We start from the raw sequence: 20156 nt of genomic DNA, 5'->3' as shown, positions 1-20156 counted from the left end.
AGCAAGTCCCAGTAGCAATCTTCCAACATCTAGTGGAAATCCTTCCCAGAAGAGTGGATTTTTTCATAGCAGCAAAGGGGGGGACCAACTCCATATGAATGCCCATAATTTTGAAATGAGATCTTTAATGACCAGGTGTCCACATACTAGTTTATATGTGATCATATACAAATGTAAACTAGATTTGAAATGATGTTTTAGTAAAATGTTATATCTGTTTGGGCTTCTTGTGTTCAATTTGCTGTCTACAAATTATTTGTAATTATATTCCGGCCCTGTGACCATCCGCTCCAGAAAACAAATTGTCCGGTGGCTGAATCTAGTTGATGATCCCTGCTGTTGGCCTACTGTACTGACGTTCACCAGGTTGTGCATAAAGGTGGGGTACTTCATGCCGTTCTCCCGTGAAGCAGCCGCGATGTGTGAGATCCAAAGCTGGTGAAAAGCATTGTTTTAGGTTCTCACTCACAATAGCACACATCTACATGTAGCTGATTTATCATAAGCACATGATAATGACAGAGGAGAGATCTTGATGACATGTAAGAGTGCACATATAGATCCAGGGTATTGCATAGCTAGAACATAAAATTAGATGTATCAATGACATGGCTATATTTCTGACCATGCTCTTACTATACGCATGTTACGTCATTTGATCTTGCGAGCCTTGGTGGAATATACAAAGGCCCTTTGTACTGCCAGCCTGTAGCATCTGTTCTTTCTACCTCTGAAATGTTGATGGACACACAGATAGAAGAGAAATACAGATGATAGGAAAGGGCAAAAAGGGTGACAATACACTACAAGAGTATCAGGGTTGTTTGGGGTGAAGTTCATTTGAACTGACCATACAGGATGTTAATTGAAACTCATTAAACCATATTGCACAATTTTAATTAATCCCCTGATTTTACAGGAATAAAATAGAATTAAACCCAAATGGAAAGGTACATTAGTTTTTAGTTCATGAACGTTAATTGGCTGATGATGACCTCCGCAGATGCGGAAGGCCGCCATAGGCATATTGACATGAAGCCCATGTAAAACATATCTCTACCTTAAATTTACAGATTTTGACTGGGATGTTTGTATTATTTTACTTGATGCTTCATCAGTAGACTAGTTTTTTTTTTAACCACCTTGTAAGCTAACTCGGCAAGAGGTGAGTAGGCCTATGTGTATTTATAACAGCCCTACAATTGGAACAGTCCTCTCTTTGGAATGAGACTTGCTAGCCCTGAACTGTGTGCCAGGCAGTTTTTTGTTAAATTAGCCAAATGCTTCGTCTGTAACTAGTTAGGTAGCCATTTTAGCAAGCTTCATACATGAGTTACCTGTAGTGTGAAACTGTCACTACGTTGAGTAAATGTTGCATACAAAGTAAATTCTGTAATGTCAATTAAATAGAATAGCTAGCTAAATGGCTACAGTGCTAATTTACCCGTGCATTACTGATTACTTTTTGTACCTATTCTATTATCTATGAGACACACGATTGCGGATGCAACAAGATAAAGTAAAAAAAACACCACCTTTAACGATTTTTGCTACAATCCTGTCGTTTTTCCCTTTGCCAACCTCACTGGATTATATTATTTTAATAATATAGGACAGGGGACGACTGCTGTAATGTTGATCTCAAAGAGTATCTGCCGTTAACTTCATTGACTACGCACGCGCGTAGTGGTCCCACATTTATTTGAGCAAAACATAAAGTAAAAAACTCTTAGTTTACGGTTTTACATAAACTGTACATGTGGAATATCATGTGCATAGTATGTGCATGTACATTTATTTAAACAGACACAATCATTTGTGACATCTGTATATTGGAAGAGGGTTTAAAATGCAGATAACCTCTTTGTACCGAGCGTTGCGCAAATGATCTAATCTGCAAATCAATCATATAGTGACAATATAATTTTCGCAAATCTGCATAGTTTGGTAAAACCAAAGACGTTTAACACTGATCACAGATCAGTTTTTATTAAAGGAAATACCGCAGTGCATTCAGGGACAGCAGATACCAGAGAGAGGTCAGAGAACCACAGATTGCGCAAGATGTCGGTCGTTTGTCTATCGTCTTTGGGTCGCTGTAGTACGGTGGCATTCCGTTCTTCCACTGGAATGGTGGTAAGGCTGTGTCCATTTGAACGATTGCCTAATAAATTAATGCGGTTTGTTGATCTTTTCGAACGACGTGCGCTTGCTTGTCAGCTAGCATACCCATAGACACTAATTGCTTTAGCAAAGATTTGTATAACTAACCCAAGATCGACCAGAGCCTGTTGTTTCCAATGGGAGTAAATTAATCACAGTGGGCAGAATAATCAAGGAGGTGGGCAGAGCCAAGTACGAAGTAGTAAAATCCTATTGGCGCGTTCAAGCATATTTATTTTCGGGAATGATGTGCCCGTGTGCAATAACTCAATTTGCCCTTGCACTACTTTTAAACAACGCAATTTAGTGAAACTTTGGCAAAGGTCAAAGTCTAAAATGCAGAACACTGTTTGTTACAGATTACAGTTTTGGAAGCAGAACAGTGTGTAGATCAGCAGAATGTTGGCCAAAATCCATCTCATTCCATTTATCCCACTTCGTTTCCTCTCATCACCATATTGGTAGTGAGTGTGAACGCTAACCGGATGTTTTACATTTATACATCCGGTAAAATATTTGGCACATTGTGTCTCTTGACGATAATATCTTCTGATCTTGGATATTTTGTTAAGAGCCCTGACGCTTACTCTAAACATGAACACCCATCGCTTTCCTTATGGTTTTGGAATTATAAGGAATGTATATTTCATAACGGTGAGAAATAATATTAATAAAAAAAAATATCGGTGAGAAATAATAATAATAACATTCAAGTTCATGTTCAATTAATTAATGCACACCTTTTTATAGTGTTAGGGTTCCCACATGGCCATATTTCCATGTATTTCCATGTTACAGCTCTTGTTTACGGAAAACAGACGGAAGACGGACTACCTGTGCTAATTAGCTATTTGTGTCTCCTAATGTAACGGTATAACTTTAGTACGTCCCCTCTGCACACATCAACAACAGTTACCCATCGCTCCACAAAAGCCGCGGCCCTTGCAGAGCAAGGGGAACCACTACTTCAAGGTCTCAGAGCAAGTGACATCACCGATTGAAACGCTATTAGTTAGCGTGCACCACCGCTAACTAGCTAGCCATTTCACATCCGTTACACTAACACTTGTGTGTAAATGGAAGGTACGCCAATATCGTGTTGTCACTGAACAATAATGTGGTTGCAACTGTTAGTGTACAGTACTTGTATGTTTTCAATTTGTAAACTTATTTGTGATATTAAAGTAGAGGGATTTATGTTTCACCAACCGTAATATTACAGCAAATGAGAATCGATTCACATTTAAATTGAGTATTTGGCTGTTTGGGCTTCTTCTGTGGAATTTATATGGAGGTTGGCAACCAACTTTAAGGTGCATTACCGCCTCCAACTGGACTGGAGTGTGGACCAGAGACAGAACTGAGGGAAGGTCTGGATCCTACCCATTATTTTCTAAGTCTAAGGAAACTAAATGCATAATTAAATACTACATCCCCTGAAGATGAACCCCAGCAGTTAACTTAATATTGGTTCTTCAACCCCATTACTCCTTAAATCGAATAACAATCTCTTTCCCTCCCATATTGCTGGCACTAAAATATGTGTTCCACTGTCTCCATCTCTTCCTGACAATCACACTTCCCAGTCAGATGTTTTCCTACCAATTTCAATGTACTTTTGATCCTTGTGTGTCCCAATCTCAGCCTTGTGATGACCCCTTCCTCCCTTCTCACCTCGACCTGAGGACCTCCCTGCATCTTATGCTGGTGTCTTCCCTTTCCCTCCCTGTTCCACAAATCTTTTCATTTGTTTTTAACCACTGTTCTTATTAACCCCTTGGCTTCTGCTTTACTGATTGACAATTCCTTCTCAACTTTAGGATGTTTAATGAGTCTGCTTGGTGTTAACATCCATCTCCTCATTTCCCTCTACTCCCACATGAGCTGGTACCCAGAGGAACTGTTCTGTGAGCTTGTGTGGCCTACCACGTCACGGCTGAGCCGTTGTTGCTCCTAGAGGTTTCCACTACACAATAACCACACTTACAGTTGACCAGGGCAGACATTTTACGAACTGACTTGTTTGAAAGGTGCAATGTTGAAAGTTATTGAGCGCTTCAGTACAGGCCAAATACCTTTTTATAAAAAAGTAATTCTATGTGACCTCTGTCAAATTGTGCAACGTAATCCACTGTTTTCCAATGGTGTATGAAATTAGTGACTTCAAAAATGCACTACCACTAGATACTTCTATAAATGTCAATTATTTAACGCTTACTGTGTACCTGTGTTTGTCCTGATTTGTTAGAGTTGGAATCCATAGATTTTTATTTTAAAAAATTCACTCTGTTTCCCCTGCCAAAATTTAAAGAATGTCCCATGCTATGACAAGGTTGCTCCTTCTCCGTTTATCAAACAACGGTTCACTTGGCAGAGGTCGCAGTTTGCTGCACGCACAAAACAAGTATTAGACAACAGGGATCTTGATCTATGACTCGGGAGGGGATTGATTGTTTCTGCTGTAACCAAGAAGCTTGATCTTGCAAGCTAGACACTTGGTGAGCAAGTTAGCAAACCAAATGCATAGCTGGAGCCCAGTGCTTGACCGAAATTATTTGACCTTAGTGAAACCAGTGGTGATTTTAGCATTTAAACGGTGCCCACAAACTGTTAGGGCCTACATAAAGTTGTCCCAACAACAGTCCCAACATCTTACCACTGCTACACCTGGCTGTCAGAGGAGCCTTGTCTGGCAGCGAAACAGTTCATTCAGTCTCAATTACTGCCTTTAAAAAAAACATCTGATATTAAACAAATGTGGTTTCTACTGATAATTCAGATGTACAAACTATGGCATATGGGGACGATGAGAGGATAAGAGGCCATCTGTCATTTCGATTAAGACATTAATGAGCGAGCTAGGATGGATGTAGTCAATATAACTATTTTTTAGCACTTTTGAAATGAACAGCAACATAATTCAGAACATAGGCCGTTCTTAGTGTTCTCCCTGTACATCAAGTCAGAACCGTAGGATAAATTAAAGGGGGCATATAAGCAGACAATGAAAGCTCTCACAATATTTGATTATTACATTTCTCTAAAACAGGTTATAGGCTACATGTGCAGCACCAAGTCCAGTACAATAGGTGAAATTAAGAGGGGTTAATATACCAAATTATTAGGGTGAGTCACATGGACTACTAACATCTTACTACACAACATACACTTAGTATTATTTCTTATCTACAGTATAAATATTTCCATAGCATATTACATCATTTGTGCAGCAGCATGCATTCCATTTTTGGACTCACCTTTGTTGTCCTGTGTTCACTTGAACAGGAAGGGGGTGCGGTGGTCCTTGGTGGGCAAATGTTGTCATGAAAGTCTGGCATTCTCTGGATTTATGGTGCTTTCAAAACAACTGGGAACTCGGGGTGGGTTGAATCATGATGACGTCATTGATCTTCAGGTCGTTGCTCTAGAAAGAGGATGGATTTACAATTCCGAGTTGGATGACAGTTCAAAACGTATTTTCCCATTTGGAGCTTGTTTATTCCTGACTTCCCAGTTGTCTTCAACTCACTAAAGCGGCACAAATCATGCTTCATTAACAGCATGGCCAATGTTGAATGTTTATCATTTTAAACTTGGAAAAGAGCCCCTTAATCCCAGATTTGGGACCACATGCTGTTGTGCAAATGGAATAGACAACAGGTGGAAATTATAGGCAATTAGCAAGACACCCCCAATAAAGGAGTGGTTCTGCAGGTGGTGACCACAGACCACTTCTCAGTTCCTATGCTTCCTGGCTAATGTTTTGGTCACTTTTGAATGCTGGCGGTGCTTTCACTCTAGTGGTAGCATGAGACGGAGTCTACAACCCACACAAGTGGCTCAGGTAGTGCTGCTCATCCAGGATGGGACATCAATGCGAGCTGTGGCAAGAAGGTTTGCTGTGTCTGTCAGCGTAGTGTCCAGAGCATGGAGGCGCTACCAGGAGACAGGCCAGTACATTAGGAGACGTGGAGGAGGCCGTAGGAGGGCAACAACCCAGCAGCAGGACCGCTACCTCCGCCTTTGTGCAAGGAGGAGCAGGAGGAGCACTGCCAGAGCCCTGCAAAATGACCTCCAGCAGGCCACAAATGTGCATGTTTCTGACCGTTTGAGCAGACACAGACTCCATGAGGGCCCAACGTCCACAGGTGGGGGTTGTGCTTACAGCCCAACACCGTGCAGGACGTTTGGCATTTGCCAGACAACACCAAGATTGGCAAATTCGCCACTGGCGCCCTGTGCTCTTCACAGATGAAAGCAGGTTCACACTGAGCACATGTGACAGATGTGACAGTCTGGAGACGCCGTGGAGAACGTTCTGCTGCCTGCAACATCCTCCAGCATGACCGGCTTGGCGGTGGGTAAGTCGTGGGGTGGCATTTCTTTGGGGGGCCGCACAGCCCTCTATGTGCTCGCCAGAGGTAGCCTGACTGCCATTAGGTACCGAGATGAGATCCTCAGACCCCTTGTGAGACCATATGCTGGTGCGGTTGGCCCTGGGTTCCTCCTAATGCAAGACAATGCTAGACCTCATGTGGCTGGAGTGTCAGCAGTTCCTGCAAGAGGAAGGCATTGATGCTATGGACTGGCCCGCCCGTTCCCCAGACCTGAATCCAATTGAGCACATCTGGGACATCATGTCTCGCTCCATGTCTCTGTTGCACCACAGACTGTCCAGGAGTTGGCGGATGCTTTAGGCCAGGTCTGGGAGGAGATCCCTCAGGAGACCATCCGCCACCTCATCAGGAGCATGCCCAGGCGTGGTAGGGAGGTCACACAGGCACGTGGAGGCCACACACACTACTGAACCTCATTTTGACTTGTTTTAAGGACATTACATCAAAGTTGGATCAGCCTGTAGTGTGGTTTTCCACTTTAATTTTGAGTGTGACTCCAAATCCAGACCTCCATGGGTTGATAAATTTGATAATTTGTATGTGATTTTGTTGTCAGCACATTCAACTATGTAAAGAAAAGTATTTAATAAGAATATTTCATTAATTCAGATCTAGGATGTGTTATTTTAGTGTTCCCTTAGTTTTTTTGAGCAATGTGTGTATATAAACTGTATTGAGAAACAAACCATGGGTAATTCAAAATACCCCAGTATGCTTTATATACCAGGGATCATCAGCTAGATTTAGCCATGGGCTGAAGCTCTTTTCTTTAGCGTATAATCAGGGGGCCGGAACATAATTACAAATAATTTGTAGACTGCAAAAAGCCCAAACAGATATATTTAACTAAACATAATAATTTAAAACCCTGTTTATTTGTATATGACCAGAGTATACAAAACATTAAGAACACCTGCTCTTTCCATGACAGACCAGGTGGAAGTTGTGACATCAATAAGGGATCATTTGTTAGAGCCACTTCAATCAGTGTAGATGAAGGGGAGGAGAGAGGTTAAAGAAGGATTTGTTGAGCATTAAAATCCAGCAGGTTGCAGCTCTTGACACAAACTGGTGCGCCTGGCGCCTACTACCATACCCTGTTCAAAGACACTTAACTTTTGTCTTGCTCATTCATCCTCTGAATGGCACATATACACATGTCTCAAGGCTTAAAAATCCTTCTTGAATCTGTTTCCTCTCCTTCATCTACACTGATTGAAGTGGATTTAACAAGTGACATCCAATAAAGGATCATAGCTTTCTCCTGGTCGAGCAGGTGTTCTTAATGTTGTGTATACACTCGACACTGCCAATACACATTCTTCTACCAGGAGCATTGAGTCGTCAGTCATGAAGAAGTTGTTCAATCCCACAGCTTGTAATGTGGTTCATGACAGACAGGCTGAGCTCTCCTCATTCTCTCTCCTCTGTTACTTCAGGCGGTTCGGTACGCCCAGACAGCGGCGGCCACAGCACCCCAGCCCAGAGTCAAGAAGTTCCAGGTGTACCGCTGGGACCCAGACACGGTGGGGGATAAGCCCCGCATGCAGACCTTTGAGATTGATCTCAACACGTGAGTACAGCCCGCCTTATCAGTTGAACACTTCCATTAGGTTATTGGAACAGGCACTTTGTAATTTATCACAGTTTCAGATCTTGTTAGTACAGACCTCCCCTTGTGTTTGCTGGTGATGGAGTACTCGTTGTATATAGAGTCATTATTGTTAAGGTACTGTGCTATTTCCTATTATTTTTTTTATTTTTTTACTGAGTTGTTGGGGAAGGGCTTTTTAAGTAAGCATTTCAAGGTATAAAAGTATACAAAGTATACACCTGTTGCATTCGGCGCATGTGACAAATATTTGGATTTGTTCGAGAGGGAATCATGAGCACCCTTCATATGGAATGAAGGAGAAAACCCTGATACTCTGGACAGGTTCCCAGTCCTCTTCCTGTTCTTTCTCCATCTGTCCAATTCTGTTGGCTCAGTTCTGGCAATGAGGCATTGTGACAAAAATACCCTGGAGTACTATCATAGCATGGATTTGTAAAGTATACTGAACAAAAATTATAAACGCAACATGTAAAGTCTTTGTCCCATGTTTCATAAGCTGAAATAAAAGATCCAAGAAATTGTCCATGCGCACAAAAAGCTTATTTCTCAAAATGTTTTTGCACTAATTTGTTTATATCCCTGATAGTGAGCATTTGCCAAGATAATCAGGTGTGGCATATCAAGAAGCTGATTAAACAGCATGATCATTACACAGGTTCACCTTGTGCTGCGGACAATAAAAGGCCACTCTAAAATGTGCAGTTTTGTCACAACACAATACCACAGATATCTCAAGTTTTGAGTAAGTGTGCAATTGGCATGCCATCTGGAGGGATTTCCACCAGAGCTGTTGCCAGATAATTGAATCTTCATTTCTATACCATAAGCCGCCCCCAACGTCGTTTTAGAGAATTTGGCAGTCCGTCTAACCGGCCTCACAACCGCAAACCACGTGTAACCACCTCCACTTCCGACTTCTTCACCTGTGGGATCGTCTGAGGGGGTGCTTAGCAGTATTTCTGTCTGTAATAAAGGCCTTTTGTGGGGAAAAACAAATTCTGGTTGGCTGGGCCTTGCTCCCCAGTGGGTGGGTCTATTTTTGTTCAGTATATAGGTGTCAATCCTGTTCTCATACATCTTCAGTGTACAGATGAGGTTCTTAACAATAAGTGGACTGTCTGCTTCCCTCCTTTCCACAGCTGTGGCCCCATGGTATTGGACGCCCTCATCAAGATAAAGAATGAGATGGACAGCACTCTGACCTTCCGTCGCTCCTGCAGAGAGGGTCAGTGTGTGGAGGGAAGTAGGGTTATTTTGGGGATACTGATGAATAGAGGAAATGGTTGAGATGATTCTAGTGGTGAATCACTAATGTTCTTTGGGGAGTGAGAGAAGAGTGTTCTTAGTGTTCTTAAATGTTGGTTTACTGTGTTTTTGTTACGTTAGTTATTTAGATGTCGTTAAGGTTGGAAAGTGTGTCCAGGATGGAATTATCTTAGAACAGGTTGTCCAGGGGTGATACCAGATCAGGTTTATTCTAGTGACTGACTATCCTCCAATGGACATGCCCCAGTCAAGGAAAAATAACACGGATCCGTTCCTTTTGCAACTTCATATAATGTGAGTAAGGCAGTGTTTGTATGTGTTTGCTATGGTGCAGGTATCTGTGGATCCTGTGCAATGAACATCAATGGAGGCAACACACTGGCCTGTCTGAACAAGATTGACACCAACACCAGCAAGGCTACCAAGATCTACCCTCTGCCACACATGTATGTGGTCAAAGATCTGGTCCCTGTGAGTATCATCATTCCATACAAGCTTGTCACACACTGGCTGTATTTTAATTGTCAATCCCACATTAAAGTTGGAGTGAGTTTGTGATGGCGTTCTTTTGGTTGCAGGACATGAGTAATTTCTATGCTCAGTACAAGTCAATCGAGCCCTACCTGAAGAAGAAGGATGAGACAAATGAGGGAAAGGAACAATACCCTCAGACTGTGGAGGACAGACAAAAACTGGTACACCCAAATTACTTCTGGTTCATTGACAATGAGCAGAATTTAGATGGTTGAACAGAGTGCTGCAACTGTGTCCATTTTGTCAAAATGTCTTCTGTGCTCTCTTTTTTACTGTCCTGTCTCTCCCTGTCAGGACGGGCTGTATGAATGTATTCTGTGTGCGTGCTGCAGCACCAGCTGCCCCAGCTACTGGTGGAATGGAGACAAGTACCTGGGACCTGCTGTCCTTATGCAGGCCTGTGCTTTTGTGTATGAGTTTAGACTAGTCTGACTAGTTTGATTCAGAGTTGTTGTATTTTGATCAACGGGACACTGATGAGTGAATGTGCGTATGCACCTTGGACTGTTTGTGAGCTCACATGGCGGTCCTTCTCCAGGCCTACCGTTGGATGATCGACTCGAGAGACGAGTTCACAGAGGAGCGTCTCTCCAAGCTGCAGGATCCTTTCTCTCTCTACCGCTGTCACACCATCATGAACTGCACTAAGACCTGCCCCAAGGTAACCTCGGTCTAATAAACATTACTCCTCCATTCGAAGGGTAAACTTCACTGCTCACTAGCACTCACTTCTACTTTCTCATTGTTGTCAAATTCATCACCTCTCTCCTACACTTACAGGGCCTGAACCCAGGGAAGGCGATTGCAGAGATTAAGAAGATGATGGCCACTTACAAGGAGAAGAAATCAGCTGTTGCTTGAACTCTGGGGTCATGACCCTTGACCCCCCCCCCTCACTTTACATTAATCTACAATTAAGATGCCCTACCAGTGAGGTCTACTGGGCCTGCACACTTGTGAACTTCACCAACTCCACACTCCAGCACTACATCTCTCGAGTCGATCATCCAACAGTAGGTCTGGGGCGGCAGGGTAGCCTAGTGGTTAGAGTGTTGGGCTAGTAACCGAAAGGTTGCAAGTTCAAATCCCTGAGCTGACAATTCTGTTCTGCCCCTGAACAAGACAGTTAACTCACTGTCATTAAAAATAAGAATTTGTTCTGAACTGACCTAGTTAAATAAAGGTATAATAAAAAAATAAAAAAATTGGACTCCTAGGGAACAGTTGGGAGAGATGTGAGACATGACCTGCTAACTTCACTAGAATGATGGTTCATTCCCATTGTTTGGTCTGGTGTGGGTGGGTTTGAGTTCAGAGGGTGATGGATTCACAGACAATAAATATGTATATCTGTTGCTCATCCATCATAACTATATACAGTTGAAGTCGGAAGTTAATACACCTTAGTCAAATACATTTAAACTCTGTTTTTTCACAATTCCTGACATTTAATCCTAGTAAAAATTCCCTGTCTTTGGTTCAGTTAGGATCACCACTTTATTTTAAGAATGTGAAATGTTAGAATAATGGTAGTGATTTATTTAAGCTTTTATTTATTTCATCACATTCCCAGTGGGTCAGAAGTTTACATACACTCAATTAGTATTTGGTAGCATTGCCTTTAAATTGTTTCATTTGGGTCAAACGTTTTAAGTAGCCTTCATCAAGCTTCCCACAATACGTTGGGTGAATTTTGACCCATTCCTCCTGACAGAGCTGGTGTAACGGAGTCAGGTTTGTAAGGCCTCCTTGCTCGCACACACTTTTTCAGTTCTGCCCACAAATTGTCTATAGGATTGAGGTCAGGGCTTTGTGATGGCCACTCCACTTTGTTGTCCTTAAGCCATTTTGCCACAACTTTGGAAGTACGCTTTGGGTCATTGTCCATTTGGGACCAAGCTTTAACTTATTGACTGATGTCTTGAGATATTGCTTCAGTATATCCACATAACTTTCCTACCTCATGATGCCATCTATTTTGTGAAGTGCACCAGTCCCTCCTGCAGCAAAGCACCCCCACAACATGATGCTGCCACCCCCGTACTTCACGGTTGGGATGGTGTTCTCCAGCTTGCAAGCCCCCCCATTTTTCCTCCAAACATAACTATGGTCATTATGGCCAAACAGTACAATTTTTGTTTCATCAGACCAGAGGGCATTTGTCCAAAAAGTACCATCTTTGTCCCCATGTGCAGTTGCAAACCGTAATCTGTCTTTTTTATGCGGCTTTGGAACAGTGGCTTCTTCCTTACTGTGCGGCCTTTGAGGTTATGTCGATATAGGACTTGTTTTACTGTGGATATAGATACTTTTGTACCTGTTTCCTCCAGCATCTTCACAAGGTCCTTTGCTGTTGTTCTGGGGTTGATTTGCACTTTTCAAACTAAAGTATGTTCATCTCTAGGAGAGAGAATGCGTCTCCTTCCTGAGCGGTATGACGGCTGCGTGGTCCCATGGTGTTTATACTTGCGTACTATTGTTTGAACAGATGAACGTGGTGACTTCAGGCGTTTGGCAATTGCTCCAAAGGATGAACCAGACTTGTGGAGGTCTTGGCTGGTTTCTTTTGATTTTCCCATGATGTCAAGCAAAGAGGCACTGAGTTCGAAGGTAGGCCTTGAAATACATCCACAGGTACACCTCCAATGGACTCAAATGATGTCAATTAGCCATTCCGAAGCTTCTAAAGCCATGACACCATTTTCTGGAATTTTCCAAGCTGTTTAAAGGCACAGTCAACTTAGTGTATGTAAACTTCTGACCCACTGGAATTGTGATTTAAGTGAAATAATCTGTCTTTAAACAATTGTTGGAAAAATTACTTGTGTCATGCACAACGTAAATGTCCTAACCGACTTGCCAAAACTATAGTTTGTTAACAAGAAATTTGTGGAGTGGTTGAAAAACAAGTTTAATTGACTCCAACCTAAGTGTATATAAACTTCTGACTTCAACTGTGAGTGTATATATATATATATATATATAACGGGAGTCTTTGTTTTAATGTGTAATAAATGTAATGCTTTAATGCCTACCGTTGTATCCCTGGTTATTATGCCTGCTTGTGATCAAACGTGCTGTCTGTCCTATACTATTTTGTTCAAATTCATTTTTAACATCACATTCATTGTGGAGTGCTGAAGAAGCATGTACAGCATTCAAATGTCGATTGGTTTTAAGATCAGCTCAAGTCAACAAAAAACCCTGCTTTGCTTATTAAACTTTGCATGCTCTGGTTGTCAGTCCTGTTATTAAACTTTGCATGCTCTGGTTGTCAGTCCTGTTATTAAACTTTGCATGCTCTGGTTGTCAGTCCTGTTATTAAACTTTGCATGCTCTGGTTGTCAGTCCTGTTATTAAACTTTGCATGCTCTGGTTGTCAGTCCTGTTATTAAACTTTGCATGCTCTGGTTGTCAGTCCTGTTATTAAACTTTGCATGCTCTGGTTGTCAGTCCTGTTATTAAACTTTGCATGCTCTGGTTGTCAGTCCTGTTATTAAACTTTTCATGCTCTGGTTGTCAGTCCTGTTATTAAACTTTGCATGCTCTGGTTGTCAGTCCTGTTATTAAACTTTTCATGCTCTGGTTGTCAGTCCTGTTATTAAACTTTGCATGCTCTGGTTGTCAGTCCTGTTATTAAACTTTGCATGCTCTGGTTGTCAGTCCTGCAGTTTGTATTTTACTTTTTAAAGGTGCTCTCTGCAAAATGTCGTTGCCATGGGCAGCACCAGATATATTGAGATGAGCGAGATGCAGCACTCTTGCTGTCACACAGTACTGCACATGTACACCGGTTCGATTTACGCTGTGGTAACCAGGGAACCAAAACAGTGGAGCACTCGTGTTTAATCACTTTTAGTTTGTTGCAGAAATTGACCCACTAGGCTAGTGCACTGTGTCATATACGTGTGTGGAATTTCAATCCATGTCCTCTAGATGTCAGCCTTTTACAGACTAATCCTGGAGTAGAGAGACATGTACACTCATAGTGAAAAGGGAGAACAAAATGGGCCACTAGAATCAATCATGTATACAGTCTACTGCTTTCAAACCTATTTATCCATCCTGAAGGTTAGTGGGTTTATGTGCAGTCAGTCAGTGCCATGGTCTCCTGACTGTGATTGGCGGGAGTGGGCGATGGGACAGACAGAGGTGGGGAGAGGGGGCTTGAAGGCGGGGCGTTACAATGTGGCGCTCGGTCAGACTGCTGAAGACGGACGCATGAGACTTGCGGATCGCCGGAGAAAATAAAAATAAGGTAAGAGCTACAAATTGATGCAAGTTGTTAAAATTAATATGTCCAAATATTAAATAATTGCAAAAACAGCATAAATGTATTTGTAATCATGTGCGATTATTTTTATTAATTTTAATATTTGAATTCAAAGGTCAAGGGAGTAGTAGGTAGGCTACAGTTGTGGAGTTTTTAACCATTTGTCATGGTGGTGTGCGATATGAAATATGCATATACAGTATGTATCCATCATCAGTACTGGAAGTTATAGCCTACCTCTACAACTTTTATAAAATCACGCAATTCACGACATGGTTGGGTCTAATGGAATGTGGTTATTTGACAAGTATTTTAATCATTTAATTTGTTCAGAATGGTACTTTATTTGAAGATTGTTCTAAACTGACTTGAGGTTTGTTCAGAATGGTACTTTATTTGAAGATTGTTCTAAACTGACTTGAGGTTGTTTATTGGTCGTCTGTTTACACTGGATGGGGCTTTCTGCACTCCAGGGGTGGGGTTATTGCTGGAGGCCATGACAATACAATGGAGAGGGGCTGGCCAACATAAATAAAACAGAGGAAAAGGAGAAAATGAATGAGGGATATTAAAGAGTATTAGAGGGAGAGGGGAGGGGATTAGAGCCAGGGGGAGAGCTGGAGGGAAATTATATGCACTTTTTAAAATTTTACATAGCACTTGAAAACAAACAAACTGTTTAGTAGGAATGAGAGGAAAGATAAGGAGAGACATGGCTCTCCCCTTTCATGGTGGCATTGTTCCCAAGTCCTTATGCTTTGGGGGAGGGGGTCGGGGAGGGCTGGGGAGGGGGAGAAATGAAATGGGGTTGAAGAAGGGGGTGTAATAGCTCCCAGATGTGTGCTGTGAAAACATATGGTTTCCAATAGCCACTGTGATGCACAAGAGGAATGTCTGAACACACACACACAGACACACACACACTTTGGTGACATATACCTTCATACATACATGTACACTCACACATTACATCCAATCATATGCACATGTATGCCACACACCTCATAATATGAAACATATGTGATGACAATCACACATACGGATGATCACACGATAAGTGCACAAAACCCACATAAGCTGGACTGTCTGATTGTGTGCAGTACAGTTAAGCAGAAGCAGAGGAGTATTTGCTTATTCTACAAGAAAAGTGCTCTCTTCTTGAGAGAGAGAGAGACAGAGAGAGAGAGAGAGAGAGACAGAGGTGAGGGGGAGTGTTTAAGGGAAATGACAGAGGGTGACAGAGGGAAAATGAGAGACGTGGAGAGAGGGATATAGAAGATGGTGGAGGGGCTCAGTGGTTATTTTCCTGGAATTTAGCCACTGGTCTGTCTGCTTTAGAGCGTTTCACAGTGGAACAGAGGAAAGGAGAAAAACAGGGATTGTTAAGAAAGACAGACGTGCCACATTCTTTCTGTCCAAGTTTTCCTTTTTTTTGACTTTATGGGGCCAGGGCAGGGCAGAATGAAGGAGAGCGTGGAGGAGGTGGAGGGGAGGTGAGTCCAGGGAAAGGGAAGAGGTGAGGCTAGAATGCAAGACAGGAGAGATGGAAGGGAAAAGACAAGAGGCCCATGGGTAAAGATTCTGAAAAGTGACATAGAAATACATCTATGTCGCGTGAACACTATGTGACAGATCTCTCTATATCACTTGGAATCAGTAACTCATTTGACAATGTATAAGGTCTCTCTTCCTCAGTGTCAGTCTACCTCCACACAGAACACGACCATGAGAGTCCTCCTACTGCTCTCCATGCCAGGTGAGTCTTGCACACTGCACACTACATAATATACACAACATGCACAACTCTACTGTAGTGTACACACAACAATAGACCAACCTAATACTCATTCTACACAATACTGTTTTTCACATTGTGCTTAGCACCACCACAAAACACTTGTCCAGCACCTTTGCCTAAACATTTAGCTAACTTTGCCTCAACAGTCCTTCTGCTAGCCCAGCCCCCACTCTACCAAGAACCCTTTCCTTTCCTGGGTGAGTTCATCCATGTCATTACTACACTATCTGTCCATGTGTACAAACACACAGTGACTCAGTACTGTCTCACCACATTTTCACATCTTTTGTCTACCTGCCCTGAGGGTAAACCATGACAAATGTTCAATTTGACCAGGCAGGTGGAAACATTTCATGTCCTGTGTGTGGCACGGAGAGCAGTAGGAAGACTCTCATGTTTGCTCTCTATTTTAAATTACATTTTTAAATGTAACCTTTATTTAATTAGGCAAGTCAGTTAAGAACACATTCTTATTTACATTGCCGGCCCACACCGGCCCAACCCGGACGACGCTGGGCCATGGGTCCTGTGTGGAGGTGGACTGACAGTGAGGAGGAGAGAGAAAACCTTATACATTTCCATTTGGCTCATTCATCCCCCTCCTCTCCTCTGTAACTATTACCCAGGTTGTTGCTGTAAATGAGAATGTGTTCTCAGTCAACTTACTTAGTAAAAATGAGGATAAAATAAGTAAAATACAAATAAATACACTATATATACAAAAGTATTTGGAAACCCATTCAAATTAGTAGGTTCAGTGACACCTGTTTCTAACAGGTGTCCACATTTGAGCATACAGCCATGCAATCTCCATAGACAAACATTGGCAGTAAAATGGCCTTACTGAAGAGCTCAGTGACCTTCAACGTTGCAGCGTCATTGGATGGCACCTTACCAACAAGTCAGTTTGTAAAATTTCTGCCCGCTAGAGCTGCCCATGTGAACTGTAAGTGCTGTTATTGTGTAGTGGAAACTTCTAGGAGCAACAACGGCTCAGTCGCAAAGTGGTAGGCCACACAAGCTCACAGAACGGGGCCGACGACTGATGAAGTATGTAGCTCCTAAAAATTATCTGTCCTTGGTTGCAACACTCACTACCGAGTTCCGAACTGCCTCTGGAAGCAACGCCAGCACAAGAACAGTTCATCAGGAGCTTCATGAAATGGGTTTTCATGGCCAAGCAGCCGCACACAAGCCTACGATCACTATGCACAATGCTAAGCATCGGCAGGAGCGGTGTAAAGCTCGCCGCCATTGGACTCTGAAGCAGTGGAATCGTGTTCTCTGGAGTGATGAATCACGCTTCACCATCTGGCATTCCGACGGATAAATCTGGGTTTTGTGGATGCCAGTAGAACGCTACCTGCCCCAATGCATAGTGCCAACTGTAAAGTTTGGTGGAGAAGGAATAATGGTTCAGGCTAGGCCCCTTAGTTCCATTGAAGGGAAATCTTAACGCTACAGCATACATTGACATTGTAGACAATTCTGTGCTCCCAACTTTGTGTCAACAGTTTGGGGAAGGCTCTTTCATGTTTCAGCATGTCAATGCCCCCGTGCACAAAGCAAGGTTCATACAGAAATGGTTTGTCGAGATCGGTATGGAAGAACTTGACTGGCCTGCACAGAGCTCTGACCTCAACCACATCGAAAGCCTTTGGGATGAATTGGAACGCCGACTGCGAGCCAGCATCAGTGCCCGACCTCGCTAATGCTCTTGTAGCTGAATGGAGGCCCCGCAGCAATGTTCCAACATCTAGTGGAAAGCCTTCCCAGAAGAGTGGAGGCTGTTATTGCATCCAAGGGGGGAAACTCTATATTAATGCCCATGATTTTGGAATGAGATGTTCGACAAGCAGGCCATGTAGTGTAAATGTAGTGTAAATAATGGTCATGTAGTGTAAATAATGTCACTAGTCTTTTGTAAATACCACTTATTATTTCATCATTTGCTAACATCTTGAATATGAAGGAATGCATAAAGACAATCTCCTATACATTTCCTCTCAATTTTGAAAGCAGGTGGTCAAAATCCCCACTGTATTTGAGTAGATCTGTTAGTCATCTGTCATGAAGGTTTGCATGCTTGTCTCTGTCCGTCCGTCTGTTTGTTTGTTGTAAGTTTTTCATATGTTACCAGTCAATGCAACAAAAGCATATCTCATACTGTACCGTTGTTCATTTTGCTTCACAGAGGACTATGACCCTGATTATTTTCCTGGTAAGATACTTGTATGAGCTTGTTACCTATATTACTCTGGTAGTATCATCAGTTTTGATAAAAACGTAGTTTTGATAAACTGATGTAGAAAGCTTCTCTGCCCTTTGATGATGTACTGAAAACTCTCTCTCCCTGTCAGAGAATCCTGACACGGATGTCCAGCAGCAGGTCTTGTTACATGGTCCTCGACCATTCCCTGAGCCAGAACGTCCTCGTCCATCTGGTACGTACCCACCTCTCATGATCTACTCTTCAACATGTATTATCTACAGTTCAACATCTACACCCACTGTCATGTTCTGTTGTCACATTAACAGAAGTATTCCATTTCAATGGGAGTTGAGTTTCTGTTTTGTTTTCCAGAGCCAGAGACAGAGCCCACAGAACCTGGCCCCCTAGGTAAGAAACATAGGGAAAGAGAGAGGGGAAGGGAGGGCCCGTGTGTAAAGTGATTCATGAATGATTGGCTTTATTGCGATATCTATAGGGTTGTATGTATTTTCTTGCATGGCTCACTTGTTTTGTGTTGTGTAGATTGCCGAGAAGAGCAGTACCCCTGCACCAGACTCTACTCTATTCACAAGCCATGCAAACAGTGTCTGAATAGCCTCTGTTTCTACAGGTATGCTACTGCACCTTTGTTTTTACCATGAGGGTATTGACAGTGGATTTATATAGTGTTCAATATCACACTGTAACCCCGCTACTCTCTCCTCAGCTTGCGAAGGGTGTATGTGATCAACAAGGAGGTGTGTGTCAGGACCGTGTGTGCGCATGAAGAGCTGCTAAGAGGTGGTCAGCCTACACTTTTTCTGGTTTATGTTGCACAACCCACTGTCCCTAATAAAGAAAAGCACACACACACCCACACGCCGACGGACACACTCAGACGTGGACAGTACAGGAGCAAACTTGTAACCCTTCTCTCTCTCTCCCTCTGTAGCTGACATGTGCCGTGACCAGTTCTCTCGGTGTGGTGTAGCGGCGGTGAGTGGCCAGTGTGGGTCACTGGGGAGCAGCTGTGGGAAGAGCTGTGGAGGCTGTTGAGAACATGGACACATCAGAGAGAACTCCAGCCCAAATACTGCCACATCTCTTAGGGTCCACATCCCACCCCCTACACCCTTCTCTTCCTCTGTCCCATCTCTTTTCCTGTTTAATCTTCGACTGTATTCCACATAATCTTTGGTTCCAAAAAACTCCTCTATTTGTTTATTTTCTCTACTTCTCTAGTGACTTTCCCCATCATCCCTTTTTTCATCTCTCTTTCAGAATTATACATAATGCAAGGTGGGATCAGTAGAATGTGTGTATGTCTAAACATATTATTTCATATTCAACAGAACATTGATGACTGTATAACATAACTGGTGCTATAAAATCACTAACATACTGGTGCTAAGGAATTGAAATCAGCACTCAAGAGATGCACATAAAACAATCTTGATCTTGTTTTTTTTGCCTTACTGTATCCTATATTCTACATCATTGTGTGGTGTTTGTTGTTGTTTACTGTACCTTTGTTGAAATCAGTCATAGTAGTGAGGGAACAGCAAGAGTGGCAGCCACTGTGCACTGACCTCAACAACAGAGGCATTATCAGCACTCAATCATCATCCCACTGCCTCTGCACTTCCTGGGTGGCGAGCATCCACAATCAGACTTGAAGAGACGGATTCTGACCTGACGCCTGATCTCTCCTGAAAGTGTTTTTGTGTAACACGGTCGGCCACATGACTAGAGCTACGGTGGCTGGTGACCTTGCAGTGAGTGCATAGTTTCACATATCAGAGGCAAGAAGTGGCGGCTCATAAATTGTTACTGTACTACTGCTTTGTAAAACCCTTTCACTATAATGGAGGAGAAAATAAATGTTTTTTTTACTACAA

At 42.6% G+C, this 20156-nt stretch overlaps 2 protein-coding genes and 1 long non-coding RNA gene across 7 annotated transcripts; 2 read left to right on the top strand and 1 right to left on the bottom strand.

Moving 5' to 3' along the window:
• Positions 1-48: 48 nt before the first annotated feature.
• On the bottom strand, positions 49-1647 carry LOC149982588 (uncharacterized). Its single transcript, XR_016497314.1, has 2 exons — positions 1536-1647; positions 49-435 (listed from the first exon to the last, which is right to left on the bottom strand). It is a non-coding gene; the product is annotated as an uncharacterized LOC149982588 (long non-coding RNA).
• Positions 1648-2008: 361 nt separating this feature from the next.
• On the top strand, positions 2009-13007 carry LOC110528062 (succinate dehydrogenase [ubiquinone] iron-sulfur subunit, mitochondrial). 2 transcript variants are annotated; one of them, XM_090241298.1, is made up of 8 exons: positions 2009-2136; positions 8000-8133; positions 9315-9400; positions 9776-9912; positions 10020-10136; positions 10270-10373; positions 10516-10636; positions 10756-13007. In XM_090241298.1, the coding sequence occupies exons 1-8, from the start codon at positions 2065-2067 to the stop codon at positions 10834-10836; spliced, it is 852 nt and encodes a 283-aa protein (XP_090097424.1). In that variant the 5' UTR covers positions 2009-2064; the 3' UTR covers positions 10837-13007. The 2 variants fall into 2 exon arrangements, with proteins under 2 accessions (XP_090097424.1, XP_090097425.1); XM_090241299.1 differs by lacking the exon at positions 10270-10373 and having other exon boundaries at positions 10514-10636.
• Positions 13008-13954: 947 nt separating this feature from the next.
• Positions 13955-20156, top strand: LOC110528061 (microfibrillar-associated protein 2). 4 transcript variants are annotated; one of them, XM_021609850.3, is made up of 9 exons: positions 13955-14233; positions 15944-16004; positions 16193-16243; positions 18241-18267; positions 18407-18490; positions 18631-18666; positions 18802-18889; positions 18986-19059; positions 19211-20156. In XM_021609850.3, the coding sequence occupies exons 2-9, from the start codon at positions 15974-15976 to the stop codon at positions 19312-19314; spliced, it is 495 nt and encodes a 164-aa protein (XP_021465525.1). In that variant the 5' UTR covers positions 13955-14233; positions 15944-15973; the 3' UTR covers positions 19315-20156. The 4 variants fall into 4 exon arrangements, with proteins under 4 accessions (XP_021465525.1, XP_021465526.1, XP_036839512.1 ...); XM_021609851.3 differs by having other exon boundaries at positions 13961-14233; positions 15929-16004; XM_036983617.2 differs by lacking the exon at positions 16193-16243 and having other exon boundaries at positions 14018-14233.

Source organism: Oncorhynchus mykiss, chromosome 7, assembly GCF_057628025.1.
Source record: "Oncorhynchus mykiss isolate SJ-2025 chromosome 7, ASM5762802v1, whole genome shotgun sequence".
NCBI classification, from domain to species: domain Eukaryota; kingdom Metazoa; phylum Chordata; class Actinopteri; order Salmoniformes; family Salmonidae; genus Oncorhynchus; species Oncorhynchus mykiss.
Note: the sequence above shows the minus strand (reverse complement) of the source record. Positions and strands in the feature narration are given on the sequence as shown.

Bases quoted from the DNA above. Each gene is read 5' to 3' on its own strand.
- LOC110528062 (XM_090241298.1), top strand. From the start codon at position 2,065: ATGTCGGTCGTTTGTCTATCGTCTTTGGGTCGCTGTAGTACGGTGGCA. The intron at 2,137-7,999 runs GTAAGGCTGTGT...CTGTTACTTCAG, and splicing joins GTTCTTCCACTGGAATGGTG to GCGGTTCGGTACGCCCAGAC. The intron at 8,134-9,314 runs GTGAGTACAGCC...TCCTTTCCACAG, and splicing joins TTTGAGATTGATCTCAACAC to CTGTGGCCCCATGGTATTGG.
- LOC110528061 (XM_021609850.3), top strand. From the start codon at position 15,974: ATGAGAGTCCTCCTACTGCTCTCCATGCCAG. The intron at 18,667-18,801 runs GTAAGAAACATA...TGTGTTGTGTAG, and splicing joins CACAGAACCTGGCCCCCTAG to ATTGCCGAGAAGAGCAGTAC. The intron at 18,890-18,985 runs GTATGCTACTGC...CTCTCTCCTCAG, and splicing joins AATAGCCTCTGTTTCTACAG to CTTGCGAAGGGTGTATGTGA.